This window comes from Solanum tuberosum, unplaced genomic scaffold, assembly GCF_000226075.1.
Source record: "Solanum tuberosum cultivar DM 1-3 516 R44 unplaced genomic scaffold, SolTub_3.0 scf00162, whole genome shotgun sequence".
NCBI lineage: Eukaryota > Viridiplantae > Streptophyta > Magnoliopsida > Solanales > Solanaceae > Solanum > Solanum tuberosum.
The window spans coordinates 937,692-963,525 of NW_006239088.1; the positions used below are offsets into that span (position 1 = coordinate 937,692).

Below are 25,834 nucleotides of genomic sequence, written 5' to 3' on the forward strand. Positions count from 1 at the left end.
TACAAAACTATTATTGTTACCTTTGTTTCTAATTTTGTAAAATAAAACGTAAAATAATATATAAAATATAAAATAAAATATAAATTTATTATATAAAAATAAAAAAATTAAATTTTTGAATGAAACATAATCAAACTTATGAGATATGCTAATTAATTAATAAGAGATATATTGGTAAATATGTATATAGGAAAAGGATATTTTAATCTTCAAAAAAATAATTTTCTGCTTCTGCTTTTTTTAAGAACCAGAAATTTTTAGCTTCTTACCAACAACAGAAAAGCAATTTCTGCTTCTATTTAAAAGCAATTTTAAGGATTCGCCAAACAATTAAGTTTTTTTTTAAAATATTTTTTTTCTCAAAAAACATTTTTGACCTCCCAACAACAATGTCAAACAGGCTCTAAAACACTTATGAGATGCATGATACTTACAAAGCAAAAACTTTACCATCCTAGGTAAAATGGTAAATGACATTTATTTCACAAAAAGCATAAAAGTCGATCCATTAGGTATTAACACTCAACTCCACTCATTTTACTTTGTTTTTCTTGATTCAATATGATATGAAATTTAAGAAAAAAAATAATTTATTATCTTAAATTAAAGGTGTATAATGAACCAAAATATTTTTTGAGTCTTGTGATCTTAAGATATATGTCCTCCGTGTATACTGAATATAAAAAGTTATTCCTCCATTCCGACGTAAAGTCATTTGACTGGACAAAATTAAAGAAAGAGAAGATTTTGTCCTTCAAAGTCGGACCTTTCTGGTATGCATGAGTCTTTTTTCGATCGACAAAATGGTGATAAAAATTTGAGAACAATCAATCTCTCCATTAAGGCTAGTAAAATTTGTGATCTAATATTATCCTAAGATAATTATATGGTTATAAATCATTATTGATAAAGTGAAAAAGGAAAATTTTAAAGTTACATTATTTATAGTTTATAATTTAAATATAAAAAGTGATGTTCTTTTTTAAATAGATTTAAAAAAAATCTAAATATAAAACGTGATATTACTCAATCATATTTTATTTTTATTTTTACCCCAGAGGAAGAAAAAGAAGCAGCAGAGCAGGAGCAACAGAGCAAGCCTAAAATTCGTCAACACTGACATTTTAAATGTCGTCACTACGAGCAGCTACCAGATTTCCATTCCTACTTGTTTGCAACGAAAGAACAAGTAATTGAGGTGGTTTAGCATAAAATCAACGGAGAATGAAGCAATATGTCCTTGAACTGTGAAATTTGGTACTATAATATTGTTCTCCATTCACCTATTGAGTCAAAACTCTAACGTTAACGTTTTGACTCAAGATTGGCTTTTAAGAATAACGGGCACACACCCAATTGAAATTATTTAAAAGGTGTTGGATCTCATAGTAATTTTAAAAAATAAAATAAAATCAATGATCTCTTTTTCTCTTTCTTCTGGTCTTTTAAGGATTTGAGCTCATAATGACAAATATTTATTATTTACTTATATGCTTCGTGTTAACAACAATATTGCCTCGGTTTTAAAATGGAAGCTAGTGCTGACAATACTCTCTATAAACTACCACTAGTATATTATGACACTACAGCTACTCTCAGCTGATACATTATACATAACAGCAAAGTCCAAGAATGAGTAGCACAAAAGATTTCATAGATTCAGATTCTTACAGGTCAACTCCATGATTTGGATGAGCTTGGAGTTATTGTTCCTTTTGAGCATGTTTATAGGTAAGGTTCTCTTTTCTTTTCTTCTGAGAACCATGGAATTGTAGCAACAGTGAGTTGCTGACGACAAATATTGAGCTCATAGCCATTAACCCTCCTGTCAGGAAAAAAGAAAAGCAACAGCTGTTAATTCTCTTTCACAATTTGAAATCGCTTCTTTTAGGTTGAATTTTCTCCAAAATCACCAATAGATGAATAAAGAAACCACGGTGGAAAACCCTCTAAGAAAAATCTATATATTGGCCATATTTTCCAGAAGATTGTCAACAAGATGCCAGATAAGTGATGATAGGCAACAAGAAGTATCTTAATTCATTTGGGTCGAGAGGCAGAACAAGTAGTATGGGTGTTATTTACCAGAAAGAGATGGTGTCATTGCAAAATCAAAATTTGGAAGTAGCACTCCAGCTGCAATGGGTATCGCAACCACATTATATGCAACCGCCCAAGACAAATTTTGATGAACTTTTGCCATTGTTGCCTGTGCAAGATCAAGAGCTTCCAGCACCTGCCAAAAAAATAGGAAGCATTGACAATACAAGATAAGGCACATCATCATTTTTTCATCTGAATAAATTCACAGGCAAATTGCATTGAACATTTGTGTAAATCATCCCATAGAAATTGCTGATACACACACAGAGGGATGTACAGTCTGCTTTCGGTCACCTGAACCTATTCTTCACGGTAATCCTCAAAACTTTAGTGTGAAATAAGTTAACGTGCTGTAAGTTATTCTTTGTGCTATGATATTCAGCATCTTTTTACATCAAAAAAAGATCCACCTTGATTTTTCTTGACAGGGGAAATTTTGAATCGATCTTCCCATGACCATTCAATGAAAATGATAAGCAGAAACAAGACACAATAGGATAATGACTAAATAGTTATATCCTCTTATATGACATAATACATGTTACCACTTATTAAAGAAAAAATGACTTGGTACACGTTACACTATTTTTATGGTCAACGCTAATATGCAAAGAGATTATTAAATATTTTTTGAATAAACATATTAAATTAAAGCCTCACTGCGATGACATGGAACAATTTTTTTTTTTAGGATGAATGTGATGACATGGAACATGTACCTGTGAAAGTCTATTTCCAAGGAGTATAATGGATGCTGCATTTGAAGCAGCAGTTTCCTGTCCTTCAACTTGCAAAGCAATCCCCACATCAGCAAGAGCAAGAGAAGGTGCATCATTAATACCATCACCAACCTTCAATATTAAGTTCCAGTTAGATAGCAATGCATAGTATCTGGCATTTAGCAAATCAGATGTTCATATAGTACAAAACTAATATTCTTTCAGAGAGAAGTAGAATAATGAATAGCCACAAAGAGAAAAAAGAATTGTGATGACACTTGCTAGAGGGGCAAAAAGACAGCTCAATTATTGGATGTTGTGAGCCGTGGAGAAGCAGTTTCCTTAAAAGGGCCATGCAATTGTAGAAGTCAATTTTTATATGTTAACTTTTACAATTATACAAACCAGAGTTTTCTGGGAGAAAGGTAGCAGCCAATTGCACATGGAATTGCAGGACAAGATAAGTACAATATTAGGTTTTCATCAGATAAATGGAGTTACCATGGCAACGCGGTGGCCTGAAGCTTGAAGACCTGAGATGGCAGCAGATTTCTGCTGGGGTGTTAAAGATGCATTGACAAATTTGTCTTTTATGCCTACTGTCTTAGCTACAGTTGCAACTGCCTCTTCCCTGTCTCCCGATAATGAAGAGATCATTAATATTTTTTGAATAGACATAATTAAATAAAAGCCTCACTGTGATGACATGGAACAAGTTATTTATTTTAGGATGAATGTGATGACATGGAACATGTACCTGTGAAAGTCTATTTCCAAGGAGTATAATGGATGCTGCATTTGAAGCAGCAGTTTCCTGTCCTTCAACTTGCAAAGCAATCCCCACATCAGCAAGAGCAAGAGAAGGTGCATCATTAATGCCATCACCAACCTTCAATATGAAGTTCCAGTTAGATAGCCATGCATAGTATCTGACATGGAGCAAATCAGATGTTCATATAGTACAAAACTAATATTCTTTCAGAGAGAAGTAGAATAATGAATAGCCACAAAGAGAAAAAAGAATTGTGATGACACTTGCTAGAGGGGCAAAAAGACAGCTCAATTATTGGATGTTGTGAGCCGTGGAGAAGCAGTTTCCTTAAAAGGGCCATGCAATTGTAGAAGTCAATTTTTATATGTTAACTTTTACAATTATACAAACCAGAGTTTTCTGGGAGAAAGGTAGCAGCCAATTGCACATGGAATTGCAGGACAAGATAAGTACAATATTAGGTTTTCATCAGATAAATGGAGTTACCATGGCGACGCGGTGACCTGAAGCTTGAAGATCTGAGATGGCAGCAGATTTCTGCTGGGGTGTTAAAGATGCATTGACAAATTTGTCTTTTATACCTACTGTCTTAGCTACAGTTGCAACTGCCTCTTCCCTGTCTCCCGATAACAGTACTGTTTCAATTCCCTTGTGCTGAAGCCTTCAATTGGTAAGAATTTTAAAAGAAAATATGAGACAACTAAACAAGAATAAAATTAAGATGTTTTACGAGAGGAAGTTAGAAGAAAAGAAAAGGGATGAGCAACATGCAGGTGGTGGAACACATTTTTGCAACGCTCTACATATTGAATCCATTCAAATTGAAAACTGATGGAAACATCTGTAAAATCTTTATGATCTAAGTTTCAATCTATAACATGTTCATAGAAATCTGGAGTTCGTAAAACTGCGAGAGGCAAGTCAATTTAAGGATACAAGTAATTTCTTCAAAAGGCTGAAGACTGGATGATTGCCTCAAATTCCCACATTATGACAACTTCTTCAAAATAAAAGAATTAAGAAGCTAATGACCTACCACAGATTCAAGATGGGTACCATATCTATGCAGCAAGGAGAAAAGTGAGGAGTGGGGCCATGGGGGAGACAAATGATGATTATAACTTCTAAGATGCATCTAAAATTTACACTTGAAATTGTCTTTAAGGTTACCTTCTTATTGTAGACTCAGCATCCTCGCGTAATTTATCAGATATTGCAATGGCCCCAATCACACCCTCTCCTTCCCGACCAACATATACAACTGTTGTTGAATGATTAGATGATTGACTGTCCTGTAATGATTTATGCATCACAGATTGCTCAAGAGTCATCAAATCAGAAAGGTCTGTTTTTTGCTGGAAACGTTCTTGAACCCATTTCAGCTTTCCAATTGCAACCAAGAGCCCATTTACTTCTGCCATGGTTCCAGAGCCAGGTTCAGCCAATTGTCCACGTGTGACAGGGATACTCAAATTTAATGATTCTGCTTTGCTAATAATAGCATGAGCAATGGGGTGTGATGTTGTTTTCTCCACTGCAGCAGCTATTTGAAGAATCTCTAATTCCTCATGCCCCAATGACGTGATAGCAGAGACAGCAGGTTTTCCTTCAGTCAGAGTTCCCGTCTGAGAGTTACAAGCAGAGATCAGGTTTGTAATTCAAATAAATCACTACAGATCTTTTGATTTAGCTGCGGAAGTAAATTTTGCAACTAAGTACTCAATTGAAGAACTACTAAACACCTTGTCCAGCATGACATGATCCACACTTGCCAAACGTTCCAGTACATCTCCTCCTCTGATAAGAAGTCCTTGTCTTGCTCCTGTTTAGTTTCAAAAGATAATTACAAGCTTAGCAATTTGGCGGTGTATAAGGTTACGCCATGAAAACTGAACTGCCTACTAAACTAAAGAGAGAAAATAAAAAGGCGAGTATGTAATCCAGTATCCACAAAGTGTTTTTCTGAACACTTCGAAAAAATTTATATTTCTATCTCCTTGTTGTAACCAGAGTATTTTAGATTTTTGCCTCCAACTGAATTCTTCTTTTTCTTCTAGCTCTTCTATTTCCACCAAAATTGCGGCCCTTATTGTCATTTCTTCCTCAGTCAGGACACTGACATCTTGCACTAAATCCAGATCTGCCAGTTGATTGAGCAGGTTGCTCTTTTTTTTTTTTTTTTTTTGAGAAGGTAACGATTTGTATTATAAACCAGTACTTATGTAGTACTGAAAGCCCCTTTACAAAAAGGTATGAAAATCTAGGAACAAAAACAGCAAGCCTAGCATGATTCTAATACTTTTAGGATTGTTTCTGCATCTACAGGGGAACTCTTTGTACACCAAAAACATAATAACAGAATACAATCTGTTTTGATTCATTTGTAGGGATCTGCTTCTATCCTCAAAGCTTCTAGCATTCCTTTCTCTCCAAATGGTCCACCAGATGCATGCTGGAATTGTCCTCCAATAACTTCTGTTCTTTGCCTCAATTCCTGCTTCCTCCCAACTTGAGAGAGTGTCTACAATCTTGCTAGGCATTGTCCATTGAATGCCTCTGAGATTGATGAAAATCTTCCACAATTGATCAGTGATTTTGCAATGCAAGAACAAATGCCTAACTGTCTAAGCTGCCTCCCCGCATAAACAACAATGTGTCACCAGAATGTTGTTTCGTTTCCTCAGATTCTCATGTGTTAGTACTGCCTCCTTTGATAGCAGCCAAGTGAAGCATGCCACCTTGAGTGGAATTTTGGTTTTCCAGATTTGTCTCCAAGGCCAATTGAGGGTTAGAGGAGCCCTGTTCATGACCTTGTAACCTGAGCTCACTTTGTATCTTCCTTTGTTGGGCTCTGTCCACCATAAGCAGTCCTCCCCTTCCTTCAAACCTTGAAATGATTCTAACCTTTTAAAGAATTCAACTAATCTACAAACTTCCCAGTCATTTAAATTCCTTCTGAGAGATAGATCCCAACCTTGGGGAGACCACATTTCAGCCACTGTTCTGTCTTTATGTAGTGCTAAGTCAAAGATGTCAGGGAAGATCTCTGACAAATTTTGATTACCAAGCCATCTATCTTTCCAGAATTGTGTCCTGACACCATTGTGTACTGTTATAGTAGTATGATTCCTTAGGAAAGGCCACCAGTTCCTAATTGATCTCCAAACAGTAACACCATAGGGATTGGTTGCTTCCTTGGTGACCCATGAATCCATCTCTCCATACTTCAGTTTAATCACCTTGCTCCATAATGAGTATGGTTCATGAGCATATCTCCACAACCATTTCAGCTTTAGAGCCTTGCTTTGGTTCTTCAAATTTTTGATGCCTAATCCTCCTTGTTTTTTTCCCGTGATCATAACTTTCCATTTTACCAGATGGTATCCCTTTCTTTTTTGATAAGGTGGTATCCCTTTCTTTTCTTGTTTCCTTGCTAGAAAAAATCCCTTCTTAGTTTATCCAATCTCTGTACTACTCCTGCAGGTATTGGGAACAAAGTTAGCATGTACGTAGGAAGGGCATCCAAGACTGCATTTATCAAAGTGAGCCTGCCCCCGTTTGATAAATATTGTGCTTTCCATCTGACCAACTTCTTCTCACATTTCTCCAAGACAGAATTCCAAATTTCTTTGGACTGTGATTTTGCTCCCAATGGCATCCCCAGGTAGATAGCAGGTAGTGCTCCCACCTCGCCTCCGAGCAGGTTGTTTTTCTTGTTGGCTAACTCTCAAAATTTCCCTTGGCTCTTTGCTCCAAAATTTAAGCTTATTTTCAAGGAGCTTAAGTTGATGCTAGTTTGTAATCTGGGCATCCTTCTACTTCAAATTCACTCCACCAGTTGTGCTAGCATCCACAATGGCATATCTCCATTAAAGTTTGGTGGGTTTCAATGGAAAGTCAAGAAGATATTTATCATAGAAGAAGTATCTTGGAAGGATCTTCTGCCTTATGTATTTGAAAGCTTCTTCTCATTCCACAAGAGTATAAAAATCTATCCAATCTAGCAGCGCTATTATGATTTGGTCCTCTGAACCAAGTAAATCTGCCTCCATTTAAATGGGGAACATGCAGTTCCATCCCTTCAATCAACTTGGAGAAATCAGTCATTGTGTTTGTAATTCTATTGCAACCCCTTCTCTCCACCATAAGTCTAGTAGTAAAATCACCACATGTGACCCAATGACCACCACGTATCCCTCTCATTGCTGCAATTTCCTCCCAACAATCATTTTTTTCATATCTAGAGTGAAGAGCATACACTCCTGTAAGGTACCAGCTAAAAGAATATTGTACACAGTCAAACCTGTAGGAAACAGAGTAGTTTCCTATATCCAGTTGTTCCCCAGCCCAATTTAAAATCCCCCACAATCAGGATACCTCCACTACTGCCTTGAGCCTCAAGAAATCCACATCTCATCCATCTGCAAGCCCATAATTGTTTAGCACATGATTTCACATCTTTTCCAATTTGGTTTCTTGGAAACAATAAACATCTGCCTTCCACTTCTGCGTTAAACTCTTTACAAGCTTTCTTCTAGAAATCTCATTGAGCCCCTTCGCATTCCATGAAGTCAAAGTGACTTTCATTGATAAGTCAAAGTTTGGACCATCCCCCTACTCCTGACCCCTTCTACTTCTTCATTTAAATCTGAAGCCAAGTTTTTCAGTTCATTTTTTTCCAATTCCTCTGCTCTTGGGAGTCTAGATCTTATCCACCTGTCCTTTATCTCTTCAAAAATGCCTTTCTTTCATCTAATTTTGAGAAGAGAGCAAAAGCTTCCTTCGCACATCCTACAAATGCAACTCACATGCCATGACATTTAACGTGGCAATAAAAGCTTCTCATTAGGGTTAAATGGGAAGTTTAAATTAAATTGTGTCCAAATTTATAAAGGAGAGATTCTTTCTTGAACGGACTAAAATGGAAATAGGGTCACATAAACTTGTGCGGAGGGAGTATATATCTAGGACGAAAGGTAGGAATTTTTCTGAAATTGCCTGTATTATTGGCATTTCTGATAGCCAAGGAGCCCACATTTCTGCGTGTTGGTTGGAATATCTAAATCTCCTCTAGCAGTTTAGTCTATAAAGCAAGAGATACATCAAGGAGAATACTTTTGTGAGGAAGAATGTCAAAAGAGGACAAGGAATGTATGGGTATGTCCTCAATTGCAGCATAGCAGGGAGAATGGAGGAAATTCTGTGAACTACAGCAAAAGCATTTAAATCTGATTATGTACCTAGTGAGGTTCCAACAAGAATTGCAGTTGGTGTGGCAAGGCCTAAAGCACAAGGGCAGGAGACAACCTGTCAAAATCAAATACAATAATATCAAACTTTTAAGTCCCAGTCAAGCTAGGCATCAGAAAAAGAATAGACTAGGTGAAATGACCACAGTAAATTTGGCAGACTGGTATCACAATTGTTTTTTTCCTTATACGGTAGGTTATAAATCGTATATTATTACAAATCATTTACTCTCAATACACAAATAGCACAAACTTCTTCCTATAGGCGAGCAATTTTGTGCTTTTACCTATAATGATATCATATTTATGAAGCAACAGCATCGAAAAGCAGCCTTCTGCAGTAATCCAATACATAACATGTCTTCTGTTTAAACTTTACAATTTGGTTTCTGTTTTTCTTTTTTATCAGTAAACTTTACAACTTGATTTCTACTTTGGGTCATCTCATAAAGCTTCTGCTGAAGTTTAATTACTCCTACAATTTCTTCGCCCTAAAGTAATTGGCCAAATCTTCCTTCACCAGTTATATCATAAGAGCAAATGGAGAAGCACAGATGTGACCAGCAGACAAACTGACAAAGCACAAAGATTGGACAAGCTAAAATGATAACTCCAAAAGTTATTGTCTAGCATTTATAACTTCCAATAAATAGCAGCAATCTCTAACAAGAACTGACAGAACAGAGAATGACTAGAAAATTTCTAGACAAAGATAGAAGGGAAATGGAGAAGCAATTTAAATTAGTTAGAAGGCATCAATATAAAATGGCTCATTAGTTCACCATGACGCACCAATACATCTACAGCAAGTTTCAGGCTCAGAAGCAAAGGATCTCCTTCTGGTCCGGCAATATCATTCAATAGAACATCTGGGAAGATGTTTGACCCAACGTAATACCTATATAATGAGCAATACTTATCAAACAACAGAAAATTATAAGTAACTTCTCAGTAAAATGAAATATATACAGTACCAGACCATGCTATCATTGTTGGAGAGACTCAAAGTAACCAAATAAGAGTATCAAAGATTCATTTCTACTGCTACCTATAAAATCAAGAGATCGATATATCTTTCATTGATCCAATGTTGTGTTTATATACAAGAATGGACTAACCAATTGCCTAAACTGACTCCTCTTTCTAAACGTGCTAAACTACTTGCAGAGATATAGGAGTGCTAGACTACTAGCTGAAGAATAGGTCAAACTATAATCAACTTAATATAATAATTAACATGTGCTTTAATACTCCCCTCTCAAGATAGGCAGTGTGAAACAACACCTAGTTTGAATAGGTGTTTATCAAAGGCTGGCTTTAGTAGAGCTTTAGTGAGAGTGTCCGCGAGTTGCTCTGCAGCATGGATATGAACAATGTGAACTTTATTCTGCTGAACTTGTTTGCGAACAAAGTGAAAGTCTACAGCAATGTGCTTCATGCGGCTATGAAAAACTGGATTTCCACACAGATAAGTTGCACCCACATTGTCACAGTAAATGGTTGGTGCTTGGGGAAGTGAAACATGTAGTTCTTTTAGCAGATTTGTCACCCAGTTGGTTTCAGCAAGTGCACTCAGCACAATACTCTGCTTCAGTTGATGAGCAAGCAATTGTTCTTTGTTTCCTGGAGGACCAGCTCACAGGATTTTGGCCGAAAAACAATATGTAACCAGTAGTGGAAGCTCGATCACTCACATCTCCAGCCCAATCCGCATCAGAGTACATGCATAGCTTGAAATCATTATCTCTTTGAATGTGAAGAGCAAGCTGAATTGTGCCTTGGAGATACCTGAGTACTCGTTTGAGTGCTTTCCAGTGGACTTCAGATGGGGAATGCATAAATTGAAACAATTTATTTACAGAGAAGTTGATGTCCGGACGAGTAAAAGATAGGTACTGTAGTTTTCCAAGAACTCTCCTGTAACGAGTGGTATCAGTTGGTTTCGCGCCATCATTCAGTTGAGGCACTTCAGTGGCACTCATTGGGGTTTTTGCTGAATTGCAGTCCTGCATGTTTTCTTCAGAGAGAATTTCATGTATGTATTTAGACTGTGATAAGGTAATACCTTTGGCAGTACGGAGCACCTCAATTCCAAGGAAGAAGTGCAGATTCCCAAGATCCTTAATGGAAAAACATCCAGCAAGAGAAGATATAGCCTGATTTACCTCGGAGTTGTGGTTCCCTGTGATGATGATATCGTCCACATAAACCAGGGAGTACGGGATAAGTGAGCAAGAAAATCAATGATGGTTTTTGGTTTGTGAATGTTGTGCTGGGAGCGGGTCACAACACGAGTTGGTGGAGGAAGAGAAGGTTGTGGAGGTTCTGTGGCTTGAACAGGTTCAGGAGAAGGTTGTAGGGGAATTGAGGCAGTGGGATGGGCAGCGGAGTTTCGGCCAGCAGATGACATTGTTTTGTTTCTGCGAGTGTACACAATTGGAAAAGCTGATGATTGAGGCAACGGGGAATAAAACGGGGTATCAGTGAGATCAGGAGGGGCAACGGAGTGTGTAGGAGAAGGAGAAGAGGTACCTGGAGGTGCAGATTCTGTTGGAGCGCAAGCAAAGGAGACGGTGTCTTTGTGAGCGTTGGTGGTACCTGCCTTCGGGATAAGTATGGGACTCAGTAAGTCGTGGCTAATAGGAGGAGAAAAAATAGGGGATGTTGTTGGATTAGTTTCAATTGAACCTTCCCACGCAAGTGTTTTACAAGTTGAAGAAACATTTGAAAAAATATTTTGGTAGGGAAAATTATTTTCAAAAAAATTCACGTCACGAGATAAATATATTTTAGAAGATTTTGGATCAAAACATTGATGACAATGATGAAGTAAAGAGAAACCTAAATGTTGAACGGGGCGATAATTTATTTTTGGAATAAGGTTTGAGCCAGGGATAGCAGAGACACCCAAAGATTTTTAAAGAATTGTAATCCGAATCTTGACCAAACAATAGTTGAAACGGTGATTTATTTTGTAAAAGTGGGGTAGGCAAACGATTTATGAGATAAACTGCATGTTGACAGGCAAAAGACCAAAGAGTCGATGGGAGTGAAGCTTCATGAAGTAAGGTTCTGGCCGTCTCAATAATATGCCTGTGACGGCGTTCAACAAGAGCAACTCTTTGGGGGGTGTATGGAGGAGATAAAAGATGTTCAATACCCTGAGATCTTAGGTACTGATCAAGACCTTTATATTCGCCACCACCATCTATAGAGAGAGAAAGAACTTTCGTATTAAAATGACGATTGATTAATGCTTGAAAGTTCTGGAAAAGGTTGGTAACCTCACTTCTATTTCTTAATGGGTAAAGCCAGGTGTATTTGGTATAATGATCTACAAAAATACAGTAATATAATTTATTGTCAATCGATTGAACTGGAGAAGGAACCCATAAATCACTAAAGATTGTTTGAAAAGGTTGGGTACATGATAAAGTGAACTGCTGAAAAGGATGGCAATGAGCCTTATTCGAAGAACACGAATTACAAACTGAATTTTTTTCTCGCGAGCAAGGTAGCGAGAATTTATTCAAAAGAAAATGTAAAACTCTTGCATGTGGATTACCCAACCGACGATGCCAAGTGAAACTGGTTGTGGTGGAGGAAGTCAAATGCGCTTGAGGAGGAGAGATGGAGGTTAAGTCCGGCCACTCATAGAGACCGTCTCTACTCTGCCTGTGCACCAACGGAGACCGCGTTTCCAAGTCCTTCACAGAAAAATGGAAAGGAAAGAATTCAATAGAGGTTAGGTTATCTTGACAAAATTTAGAGACAAGAGAGTAAATTGCGTTTAATGCTGGGAGCACAAAGGGTGTTAGAGAGTTTGAAAGATTTATTTGATGCATTTAAATGAGTGGAACCAGTGTGAGTTATTGGGATTTTGTTACCATCACCCGTGGAGACTTGCTCCATGCCATTGTATGCCTGCAGGTTTTGGGGTGCGGCAGTGATGTGATGAGATGCTCCAGAGTCGAGAATCCAAGGATTTTCTGATGTGTGCAAGCTTGACACATAATTAGCCTTGGCCTCAAAATGATTGTGAGACTACGATCGACAAACGCTTGCAACATGACCGGGCTTGTTGCACAGCTGGCAGCGTACACCATCATAAGAGTTGTTGTTGGTCGAAGATCTTCTCTGATTGGGTGAAGTGAAGCAATTGTTGGACCGCCATTGTTGGTTGCTGCCATTGTTATTGTTGGGGCGACGATCGTTGCGAGAGTTCGAATTACCAAATTTGTTGGATGTAGCAGCAACAGTAATCTGGGTAGGAACGTTTTTGGACTCCTCACGTTGAAGAAAAAGTTCATGGTCCTGAAGCTTTTCGTATAGTTCTTCATAAGTTATAGGGGAGTCACGAGCATGAATTGCAGCAGAAATACCATGAAACTCTGGACCCAGACCACTAAGGATCTTTACTATAAGTTCAGAGTTGGTGACGGGGGAACCAGCAATAGAGAGTTCATCAGAAATAGAGCGAACACTTTGCAAATACTCGGTGACTGGTTGGGAGTCTTTGTTCAGACACACAAGTCAATCACGCACACTGAAAATTCTGGTTTGAGACTTATTCGCATAAGCGGTGTGCAGGACATCCCATGCTGTCTTAGCTGAGTTAGCAGCGGCAACTGTTGTGGCAATTGTTGGATCAACAAATGCCATAAGTGCGTTTTGAATGAGTTGGTCTTGTTGAAACCAAAGAGCAAATGCAGGATTGGCACTAGGGGTTGTGCCAGTTATGATAGTGCGAGATGGGGAAGGAGTAGACCCATCGAGATGACCATGCATAAGCATGGAGAATTGTGCCTTCCACGTTGCAAAACTGTGACTGCCATGTAATTTTATGGGCAATTGGGACGCAGGGTTAAATTGAACGACCATTGTGCCGATGTTAGTCTTTCTGAATGTGATAGCTGAGAACTGTGATTCTGCGCTCAATCAATTCTTGCCATCACGCTCTGGCTTTAGCATCTGCCGAGCACATCTAAGCGAAAAATAGAAAAAAGTGCCTGGAAGCTGCATCTACTTTAATTGATGATTTCTCACCTTCAGCCTCTATACTATATTACATCAAATAGAAGCGATGGTACAGATATTGACCTAACCAAGCTAGTATGAATCATCTCAGCTCCGATCATGGTGGGTGACTGCGGGAGATTAGTTCTAAGCCACTGCCTCGACAACATTAACAATGCGAGTAGCATCTCCCATTTGTGGAGGGTGGGTTGAAGAGAAAAGAAAAAAAGAAAAGGTCTTACTCTTAGAGTATATTAGGGCTCCCGATACCATATAAAATCAAGAGATCGATATATCTTTGATTGATCCAATGTTGTGTTTATATACAAGAATGGACTAACCAATTGCCTAAACTGACTCCTCTGAAAGAGGAGTGCTAAACGTGCTAAACTACTTGCAGAGATATAGGAGTGCTAGACTACTAGCTGAAGAATAGGTCAAACTATAATCAACTTAATATAATAATTAACATGTGCTTTAATACTACCAAGTTATTACAGAACATTGATCATCTATATTTTGGATGCTTATACCAAAGCTTGTATAATGCGCTACTTCCTCTGTCCCATTTTATGTGGCACCCTTTCCTTTTTAGTCCGTCCCAAAAAAAACTCACCTTACTATAATTAGAAATAATTTAACTTTAAAATCTCTTTTCCCTTAATGAAATGATTTACAATCACACAAATATCTGAGGATTGTTTTAGACCACAAATTAAAAAAGTCTTCTTTTTTTTCTTAAATACCGTGCCAAGTCAAATGGTCCCACATAAAATGGAACGGAGGGAGTATTATTTTTGATAAAGTAATAAATTTGTTAAATCATTGTTAGAGAGACTTAAAAGTAACCAAATAAGAGTATCAAGGATTCATTTTCTGCTGCTGCCAAATTATTGCAGAATCATTGATCACCTATATATTTTTTTGAAACTGATCATTGATCACCTATATTTTGAATGCTTATACCAAAGCTCATATAATATGCTGTTCTAGGGTTTCTCTAACAGATGATTCCCTAGATCAGGGAAGGATTTACCTTGATGTATGTGGTGTCATCTGACACCACCTCCTCAGGAAATTTTACTAAATATATATATCAATAATATGCAAAATAAAAAAGTGTAAATAAAGACAGAAATGACACCATTTGTCACAAGTTGCATCTAGGTTCTCTGGTTAGGCGGATGAAATTTCTGACGAACGTCAGTAGTTCAAACCTCGATAGCTTGCTTTTTTTTAAAAAAAAATTAAGCAATACTAGTCCTTACTCATTAAAAGTTAATATGCCAGGTTGGATTGATCCAATGACCTCCTTCCTTGCATGGAGAAACTTAACCACATTCACTAATGAAGACATACATTATTTTTCTTTGTGAGTTGAACTTTATGTTTAAATTTTTAATTCAGTTTAAATTTCAATGAAGAGATCATTTCCTAAAGCACCTTCCAACCCTTCAAAACCAAGTTCAACATTCAAAGTTCATCTAACTTTGAGGAAAGGGACGATGAGTCGAAACAATGTCGACAAAGATGTATTTAGTACTATATCTAGTGAGACTATTATAAAGACACTTCAAAGTATGAAAACTTGCAGAGGAAAATTGTAGTTTTGTACTTTTGTTTTTTGATGGCTTTACTGTGTTTGCTTTTTGTTGGGATCGAAACATGTACTTTCCTTAATCAGACAAATTATGAAGTATGCTAGGGAAATTGTTGACGTATCTCCTAGTCAAACCCCTATTTCCAAACAAGTTAATTAATAGCTAGGTCTACACCTTGTGCAGGAAGATAAACTGAACATTGACGGTAGTGTCAAAACGCAAACTGGAGATGCTGCTTTTGGAGGTAATATTTTTGAAATGATCAAGGTAGTGGATGTTAGGTTACTCAAGTAAGGTAAAGTCTACTTCAAGTCTCGTTACAGAACTATGGAGCATCAAAAAGGGGTTAAACTTAGCAAAAGAAATGAGATACAAATAGGGGTGGGCATAAACACCGTAAAACCAGAACAAACTGAAATAATTCGGTGCTTCAGTTTGGTTTCGGTTCTATTTCCTCTATACCAGTATTCAGTTCAGTGTTTGGTAATAGGGGGGTCCCGGTACTGAAGAACCGAACTTTTATTGTTGAATGAGTAGGCAGATTTAGTCATAATCTGCTCCACCATTGAGCTGGCAGATTTGATTATAATCTGCTCCACAAATAAAGCTGGCAGATTTGATTAGAATCTGCTCCTGTAAATATGGGATTAGAATATATTATTCTAGGAAAATAGTTTAGAGGAAATCCCTTGATTCAAGGATTTCCTAAGAATTAGGGATTGATTAGTTTATTTGGTCTTTACTTGTTCTCTTATAAATACTGTACAAACACTATGAATAAAATATACTTTTGCAGTATCTAAACTTTCATTTATCATGCTCACTAGTTATACTCTTTCTTTTATTATCTTTTCCAGGCAAATTCCTTAAACTACTGTTTCTTTTGCCTCTTCATTACAAAATTGTGATTATAAAAGCTTTTATCCAAGTTCTCAGCTACTTTAACCTACTGTCCTATCTTGTGCATTCCGATAACTTTGTTTATGCTAAACAAATACAAGCTTAAATCTAATGTGTAGTCGTTCATGTCTTATGGATTTAAATTCTGTTAGTCTTAACCAATTGCTATTATAATGTATTTGTACTTTAGTTTGTCCCATTGAAATAAACAAAGAACCGAATAAAAAAAACCAAACTTGAAAAAATTGAACCGAACCAAACTAATTCGGTCGGTATTCGGTACACACTATTGAAAATCCAAAGAACCGAAGGCCCACACCTAGATACATAGACTTAGAAGTGGAAACAAGCTGCCTACTTGCCATCAGGTTTATCAGTAAGGACATACAATGTCACCCCCCAAAGGGCTATTGTTGAAGATTGCAGATGTTTATTGGAAGCTACAAAGGCCACCATTAAACATATTTGGAGGGAGGTCAATCAATGTGCCGGTTCCTGGCAAATGAAGGGCACAAACATGAAGAAGATTTACTTATCTAGGAAGAGGCAATCAAGGATATAGAGTTTCTCCTACTGGCAGATTTTAGCCATGTAGCTTATGAATTAATTTAAAGTAGGTGATTCTTCCCATCTGTCCTAGCCTTGGTAGTCAGAGTTGGTACATGTTGCTGGTGGGAGGTTGCAGGTATCCCGTTGAATTAGTTGAGGTGCGCGAAAGCTGACCCGGACACCATGGTCATGAAAAAAGAAAAACGAGTTTAAACTTTTATGGTCCTTTCTAATGTACCAAAAAATTGTTTTATTGTTGTTTACTTCTTTAAATGTCGACACTACTTACAAGAAATCCCTTGCACACCACTGTCCTAGAGGTCTCAAGAATCAGCGGATCTTGTTGCATGTGAAAAGGAACTGGAGAAGACTGCTCTATATGTCACGTGTTTACCCTAAGGATGGAACATATGTATTTTCAAAAACAGGAACCAGACCATCGAATGCCTAATCCATGAACATTGTCCTGAGATTAAGTTTAGAGCTTCAAGTGAGCTGCGAATACTTCCCTGTCATTAAGAACTTAGTTTGAGCCTTGGTTTTCCTGAAATAGTTTTTAGGGGGACCAGAGTGAGGTATCCTTTGTAGCGCTCAATCTCAATGAAATAGTTTGTTACTTACAGAAAAATATAGGAATATCAAGAACTCTATTGCTCAAAGCAGGTAGCATTTACTCTTTAGTATACTATATTACAAACACAAATGTTTTTCTTTTAAGGGTTATGGTAAGCACCATCCTAAAACCCCTCCTACCTAGGAGCACAACAGTGGTTTTTCCACTTTGCTCCTTGGTTACTCGAACCTCCAACCTCATAGTTGAGGTGGAAGTCCCTCACCACTAGACTCTCCCCCTCCCTTGTCTTCAAATAAAAATTGGAGATCCCAGAGGATAACTGTGCTAAGGAATTGTTGAGCAAACTAGGTGTCAGAATTTAGTCTGATTGAACTTGATTCTGATTTGACTCCATTCCAGGAGGTAGATTTAACATTTAAGTGAACCAATGCCTTGTATGCCAAGTGACATGCTAAGGCTACATTACTTTTGACAGTACTCCCAGTACACCTTGTAATAGAAAATACATGAAGTCAGATGCAATTATAGCCCATGGGAATGGTCAAACATAGATTTGTAATACAACAGCTTGTGACCTGACAAGGAGGAAAAACACGGTTTCAAGAAATAGCTTTAGGAACAACACGTCAACTGTGACTTATGAGTCACCCACCACATCACTAACATCATCCATGAGAAGACACTGAGCACCATTTTCCAATCATTTGAGAGACTTAGTATCTGTTTAGATCTTCTAACTCTTCTTTTAGTTTGGTCATGTGTACCTATCTTTTGTCTATTAATACCTAATTAACTACAAGAGCAGTTAACTGTTTCTTAAACATATTGTCATAAAAAAGGAAAGAGTAAACTTGTTACCAGAACCCAAATGTGGCAGCTGATAATGTCATCACACTGTAAACAAATGGTCCAGCAATTGTATCTGCTAGTCGCTGAATTGGTGCTTCACGGCCTTGAGCATCCTCAACCTGGAAGATTAGAAAATTTATATAGAAGCTCATAAATTCCTAATTTTACGCATCAACAGTAACAGGCAGTGGCCCCACACATATCTGCTAATTCTAGTTTAGGATCACTAGCCACTTTTGTGTCAAAAGATGGGTACACACTTTTGTCTAACTGCTTACATTAGAAAGAGTAATTCAAGGTGAAATTTTCAGAGGAGGAAATAAAGGCTGTAGGTAAACAACATATGCATGTCAAACTTTCAAGGGAGTCGCATAAATAACTCCACAAACAGTAATCAAAGTCTCATTAGAAGTCTCAAAATTCCTATACAGCACAGACAATTATAATACACACTTATTTGAAAACTGAAATTCAAAGATGGAGCCACTACAAGCTTTAGAACATGTTGAGCTTTTCGAGAAAATAGATGTAGTTGGGATTTGAGAAATAAAGAGTGTCTCAGCTTTTGGTCACCGGCTAGGAGTAAAGTAATCATAGCACCTTCATCTTGGCAACTGGCAAGTGCTATATTCCATATGTGCCAGAACTTCCTCAATAAGTGTAAATTGAAACAGATAGACAGCCAAAATATGCTGATCCAAATAGACAGACCAACCCAAAACATTTACAAGTACAATAAAAATTATAAGGTTTATTTTACTTTCTTTCATAATTGTGATGTTTGGGCTAGTTTGCGCGCACCTCGACTAACTTCATGGGATATCTGCTACCTCTCACCAGTACAGATATCAACTAACTCTGCTGAAACAGATGGAAAGAAATTTCCTATTGTTTAGATCTCACTTTGTTGACCACTAGGTCACACCCTAGGTGAGGTGGAATCACCAAGATTCATTGAAAATTGAATGAATTGAAAAAAATTTAAAAAGAATTTTTAAAATTTGAAAGAAAAAAAAACTGGATGGGGAGGGTCAGGGTATGGAGTGGAGTTAGAAAAAAAATTGTAATTTGAGGTTGGAGGAGAGTTTCGGAAAATGTTTTCCCTAATTTTTGAAGGGAAGTCATTTTCCTTAAACTGAAGGAAAATAAGTTGATTTGGAAAACACTTAAGCCAACCAAACATGAGAAAATTGGAAAACATCACCCTTAGTAACTTCTGCCTACTGACAGACTCTGCCTATATTGTTTATCTTGCCAAGTTTTCTATCTTTGCCGAATTACTATCTTTCTTCTTTATGGTTACTGTTCTAGCGGTACCAATCTTATTTTCGGTAACAGTACTTGTAGCACAATGCTAGTTTGAGTTTGTTCATTATGGTAGCACTGTGCGCTTTCTGGTGACCGTACAGAAATACGACACCACTTCATGGTGATTATTATTCTAGTGATGTTGCAACTTCTTTTAATGACCATTCTAGCGGCTCCATTCCATTCTCAGTGAATGTTCCAGAAGCACTGCACCTCTTCTTTTTAAGGTTCTTAGCACTGAACTCAGAGTAGCAGTGCACCTTTTTTTGATAACCATTTTGACAAGAAAACCTTTCTCCGACAGTCCAAACAGTATATTGGAAGCAACTTTGAACTTCTCCTATGAGATTCTAGCAACCAAAACTTTTCTCCAAGGATTTCAATTTCAAACAAAACAAAAAAACAAGTGAGATTCAAGTTGTCAAAGGGTAACATGTATGTGAGAAAAAAAGGACGTTCAGACACTACAAGATTGGACTACTACACTCAATGAAAAACCACCAGAATTAGCTTATACGATATTTCAAATGAATTTTCAGACGTTATGATCAATTTTGCAATCTAAAGCTTTTTGTCATTACATCAACAAAATAGTAGCTTTAATCTCTTTTTATACGGTGGTGCCCAAACCAGCTTGTGTATACCTCAACAAATTCCACAGCGTACCTGCTATCTCCCACCACCAAGGCTTGAATAGATGTGAAGAAATCACCTACGGAGAAATATTTTGCCTCCAAAGGAGAGTAGCTTTAACTCCCTAATAAAGAAGCATCCCTACGATATCTGTTTTCCCTCCTCAAGGTTCTAAATATCTAAATGCTAGAAAATGTACCAAGCAACAAATATTACTTGGAAGGAAAAACATCTCTAAGAAAAAGTGTACTGACCATGTTAACAATCTTGGAAATTGTTGAATTGGAACCAGTGGAAGAGGCCTCAATCCTCAAAGGACTGTCCTGAAACATAACAACAAGGACTTCAAAATAAAATAATATAATCAGAAATGTAAATCCAGTTCTACAATCATAAGGTGTTCATCAACTAACATTTGGATCATCATAAGTGGCACAAATCTAAGAACTCTGAAAACAATTGGCGCAAATCTAATGCACCATCATTCATGTAACCTTAATAAGGATCAGTTAACATTTCTGAATCTAATGTCTCTTCAAATGTATATAAGTTGGTATATAGCCTATTCCTATGTTGATAACAATAATAAGTAAGTCATTCTAAAAGGCCATGAAACCTCATTTTGTTACACATGACAGTGGGGCAGTAAACTAGTCTACGTCAGAAAGCTGCAAATAGCATATCTATACACGTAATATCTTGGCACCATGTCCGAACAGAGCAGATCGGACGTAGAGGATTCATATAGCTGAATCCAACTAGTTTGGGTATCATATTTGATTGATTGATTGAATCTTGACACCACCATACCCAGTTAATTGTGCCAGCTGAGACAGAAACACCCTTCTCTTTAAACACCGGAAGAGACTCTCCAGTAAGCATAGATTCATCCACAACACTTCGACCTGCAACGACTCTTCCCTGCAGAGGCAATTTGATTTATCATTTGAGAATGTAAGATGTTGTATGTCTAGTCAACAAACAGGAGAAAACAAGTATTTTAAACATAACTCGACATCCTTGACAGGCATTTGTATTCCTTCCGAAGACTGAAAAAGGTGCCATAAATGCTTTTAAACTAATAATTAATCAGTTGCTTTTAAACAGGACAAATTTCTCATTTGTCCAAAATTACCTATTCAATCCTAGGGAAAACTTTTAAAAAAAAATCATTCCTATCATCCTATGGAACACATATTCCATCTGTTTTTTAAGATAAGGACCAAAAAGTGCCAAAGTGAAAAAAATTGCTAGAAACCACCGTTAAGATGTACTGAGGTAATAACTCTTTCCTTTTGTAATGACTCCATACTCTGTTTGTAGTAGTTGATGGCTTTAGTTTACATTAGTATCCTAAATGCTTGGATAAATGAAATCCAAGGAAATCAGATATGTATTCTATTCTGCTTTAATGAAGATATTCATACATTGGGATAAACTCCTGAAAGAAAAGTACTCATGCAAAATTTGACTTACATCTACAGGTATAGTTTCTCCAGGAAAAACGAGCAAAGAATCACCAACTCGAATATCATCGGTTGGAACTTCAATACATATTGCATCAGAACTGACAACGTCAGTCGAGGAATCACTGCCGGAGGAAGTAATTACAAGTCTAGACTGAGTGGATATAAGCAACTGCCAAAAGAACCACACCAATATTTCGTAAGAAAAAGGAGTAACAAAGTATAGAAGTTTCTCTTATCATGAATACAAAGGGAAAGAGTAAGGTACAATACAAACTTCAATTTATTTTAGTTCTTCAGCACTTCATTAGTGGACTCTGGGGATCTAGTCTGAATAGTGAAATGTATTCTATTTCATATGCAGATCAAAAATAAAAAGTAGCCTTGTGCAGCTTTATTTATTGTGTTTAATAAAGTAAGAAAACTGTAGCCCGAAAATAACCTTAGATTATTCTTTTGTTAAGAGCAACTATTAGGTAGCATAAATCTTTAACTGTTCGGAATACTAAACATATGTTTTTCCTCCATGGATGTGAATAAATATATACTGGAATAAAAAGTAGCCTTGTGCAGCTTTATTTATTGTGTTTAATAAAGTAAGAAAACTGTAGCCCGAAAATAACCTGAGATTATTCTTTTGTTAAGTGCAACTATAAGTCTTAAATGTTCGGGATACTAAACAAATGTTTTTCCTCCATAGGTGTGAATAAATATATACTGGCCACCAGAAATAAGAGATCAGAGCTTTTATGCAACTTCTAAAACTAGATCATCCGTAACCCACTTCATACACACCTTTTACAAGCTCTAAAATATAACTGTTTTTTTTTCATAAGTGAAAGGTCAAACTCCAGAAATATAACTGATAATAACCAATATTAACTTTCTGGAAAAGGGAACTCTTTAATGCATCAATAAAACAAGAGAAAATTTGATAGTAGGTGTGCAAGAATTCAAAGTCTGAGGACTTACTGGAAAAACAAAACATTTATAATAGTTGGATTTCAAGCTATCAAGGAGAACATATTGTTCAATAACAAATTTAAATAGGTGGTTTAGCATAGAAGTTTCATGAATGGTTTTAACATATTCATTGATGCTTTTGTATCAAAGAACTCCAATATCTAAAAGACTAAAACAACCAGTATCCAGTGGTTAATAGATTTTCAAACCTTTGGAGATGGTCAAATATTGAACAGTCTCATAGCCCATATTTTTTATCCATTTTCTTAAATAACATGCAATGAAAACAACTTACTAATAGCTCATTCATGTCACTAGATGCCTTCAGCCTTGCCCTTTCCTCCAAGGAACGCCCTAGTAATACAAACCCAAGAAGCATGACCTGCGTACTAAAATCAATATTTTTGAATGAGCAAACTCATTGCAAAAATGAACAAATAGCAGTTTAGTAACACTGAATAGATTTTGGTCAAGACAGACTATCATAGAAGTATAATTAGAAGGTATTGCAGAGCATAAATGATATCTTAATGAATTGGAAAAATAGTACATATGAGAACTACATAGTGAAAGTTAATGATTGATAGATGGAGAACGATTACAGATTTATGGAAATTTCACAAAATTCAGCCATTGCAAAAGGAGAATGGACTCGGTGGTTAGCAATACATTTCAAAATAACTTCAGTCAGGTCAAGAAAAACATGACTAATGATTTAGAGTAGAGGACCTGGGACCATGTGAAACCCTGATGACATTATTTGAATTTTTCTAGGACTTCAGATGAAAATATTTTGAAGCTTGAGGTTTTCAAATGTTAAAAAAGGGGGGAGCCCAATAAGGCTCAATTATCTGTGGCTCAAGTATCTGTGGCACCACCTCGACAACCTATTACATTGAACTCTGTGGAACAAAAGATCCTCTCAGCATTAAAAATTCATAAGAAAATATAAAAAGAGAAACTCGTTCTTAAAGACTACTATATGCTGACTGTCCTAAACAGCAGAAAACATGAGTACTTATGAGCATGCAAATAAAAACTACAGGGACAGAAAAAATGGAAAGAAAATCTAAGCACTTCCAGAGAAGTAGAGAGGAAAGTAACAAAAGGCAAACCGGCTCATCAAAAAATGATGCTTCCCATTGAAGCTCAGGGTTAAGCAGTGAGACCTAAGAAAGAGAAGAAGTTGTCAGCATATCAGTCTTAACCCGAGAGAGTAATGGGTTTCTAATATATTATGAAAACAGACACTGAAATCATAACAAGAGCTACTAGCAAGATAAAGGGCACAACTTTAATTGATTCTTACAGAACTAATTGCAAAAGCAGCAATCGATCCAAAGCCAACAAGAGAGTTCATATTTGGTGATCCCTTTGTGAATGCCCAAAGACCATCAAAGAGCAGGTCTGTAACATAATTTATTTCGGTTAGTAATGAACTAAGATGATAAACTACATAGTTCCTATCTACATAACTGCCAAAAAATGACGCTACTATTGGGGGAAAAAAAACAGCATGGTGCACTAAGCTCCCACTAATGCATGAAGTCCATGGAAAGAGCCCACCCACATTTTCATTTGAATTCTTGACATGACACTAATAACTTGCAAACTGAAAAGGATTCTCTATACTACTCATAATAACAACTTTAATCGACTCTCTTCCAAGACTTAACCGCAGAGATGACGGTCAAAATTGGACATCAAATTCAATCACATGATCGTACCCATTTGATTTTTTAGTTAACTTCCACATTTAACTAGAAAAAGTAACAAAGGAACATAAACAAATAAGAAAACAGACAAAAGATAAATGGAGTAGAAAGTAACAGTCAATTAAGAAAGAAACAGAATAGAATTAACAAGTAGTGATTAACCTCGTCCAGGTCCTAATAAAGCCCCAACTGCCAATCCAGCTTTGACATAAGAATTATGCAGTATATCCAACATTGAACCTGTACCAATGTAGATCAACGAGTCTGAGTTATCCAGAACAGAAATTATCATCAAACACTAGCTATTTAGCTTTTGGTACAGATATTTCCAAGCTGAATTGGATATAATTTCAAAGAAAAGCAATGTAAGCGGATGCTTCTTTCCAAGCAGAATTTGATATAATATTGATCATTATGGAACCGGGTAAGAGTATTTGCGTTTTTTTCTTTTCAACATTTTTTACAAACTGTTAAATCAAGTGTTCAAATCGTTGTTGTTCTGAACTAGCAAGCATGTAAATTCACTCAAGAAATGAATTGTGCATCTTCTGCAAGTTTACCGTGAATATGAATGCCAAGAGAGTGCAATATATGAGTAGCGTGAGTTCCACAGCATAAAGCAACCAGAGTCCAAGCGAAAGCCACTCGGTTACGACTCTCAACAAGCAACGCCTCCTTTTTCTTCACCGTTTCCTTCCACTTCTTCACCTTGGCATCAATTCCTAACCTAGATGACCTCTTCTTCGTCGGAAAACCACATTCCGTCAACCTCTTAGCCAACTCTTGAGCCGCCAAACCAGTCTCAGCTGCATCGGCTTTCAACTTAACCGCAGCTGTCTCGGTCAACATATTGACCACAGCCGAGTCAACTCTGTCGTCCGCTGACAAGATTGCTTTGACACGTGAGACACACGCGCCGCACATCATCCCGCTCACATCTAGTAGCGCCGTTGTCTCATCATTTTTCAACTGTACCTGCTGCTCAGTTCCGCTCGCCGGAACTTTGAACTCAACAGCCTTGGCGAATACGGCATTGCGCCGCAGCAATAGCTGACTACTACGACGTCGTTGATGGATGAGAGGATTGAAGTGAAAGCTGCTGGTACGGCGTCGTTCGTGGTTGACATTGGAGCGAATGAAGTTGGATGTGAGGTTGTGATCGTGTGAGAGAGAGAATCGGAGGAGATTGGCCGTCATGGTTTCTCCGGTAGAGTAGAAATCGGAGAAATGAAAAATGGATATGAGAGAGGAAATGAAGGAACTAGTGGCGCATAGTCAATATTTCATGCATACAAATGACACGTAGATTTGAATTCTTGCTGGATGAAATGAAATGAAAAAAACGTGTGATCCAAATTTATCTTTATTTCTAGAGTTCAACAAGTTGCTTGATTTCACAGTTTGGGGTTGTACATGG

General features: G+C 37.0%; 1 protein-coding gene across 4 annotated transcripts; it reads right to left on the minus strand.

Moving 5' to 3' along the window:
* Positions 1–1,452: 1,452 nt before the first annotated feature.
* Positions 1,453–25,834, minus strand: LOC102597236 (copper-transporting ATPase PAA2, chloroplastic-like). Of its 4 annotated transcripts, XM_006353792.2 has the most exons (18): positions 24,978–25,830; positions 24,580–24,657; positions 24,012–24,109; positions 23,818–23,871; positions 22,998–23,084; positions 21,750–21,911; positions 21,084–21,194; positions 20,528–20,596; positions 18,342–18,451; positions 9,636–9,741; positions 8,835–8,901; positions 5,337–5,416; positions 4,765–5,219; positions 4,211–4,255; positions 3,324–3,453; positions 2,823–2,954; positions 2,086–2,236; positions 1,453–1,825 (listed from the first exon to the last, which is right to left on the minus strand). In XM_006353792.2, exons 1-18 carry the CDS (start codon positions 25,612–25,614, stop codon positions 1,704–1,706), a joined length of 2,694 nt encoding a protein of 897 aa, XP_006353854.1. In that variant the 5' UTR covers positions 25,615–25,830; the 3' UTR covers positions 1,453–1,703. The 4 variants fall into 4 exon arrangements, with proteins under 4 accessions (XP_006353854.1, XP_006353856.1, XP_006353855.1 ...); XM_006353794.2 differs by lacking the exons at positions 2,823–2,954; positions 3,324–3,453 and adding an exon at positions 3,580–3,711 and having other exon boundaries at positions 4,081–4,255; positions 24,978–25,834; XM_006353793.2 differs by lacking the exon at positions 3,324–3,453 and having other exon boundaries at positions 4,081–4,255; positions 24,978–25,832.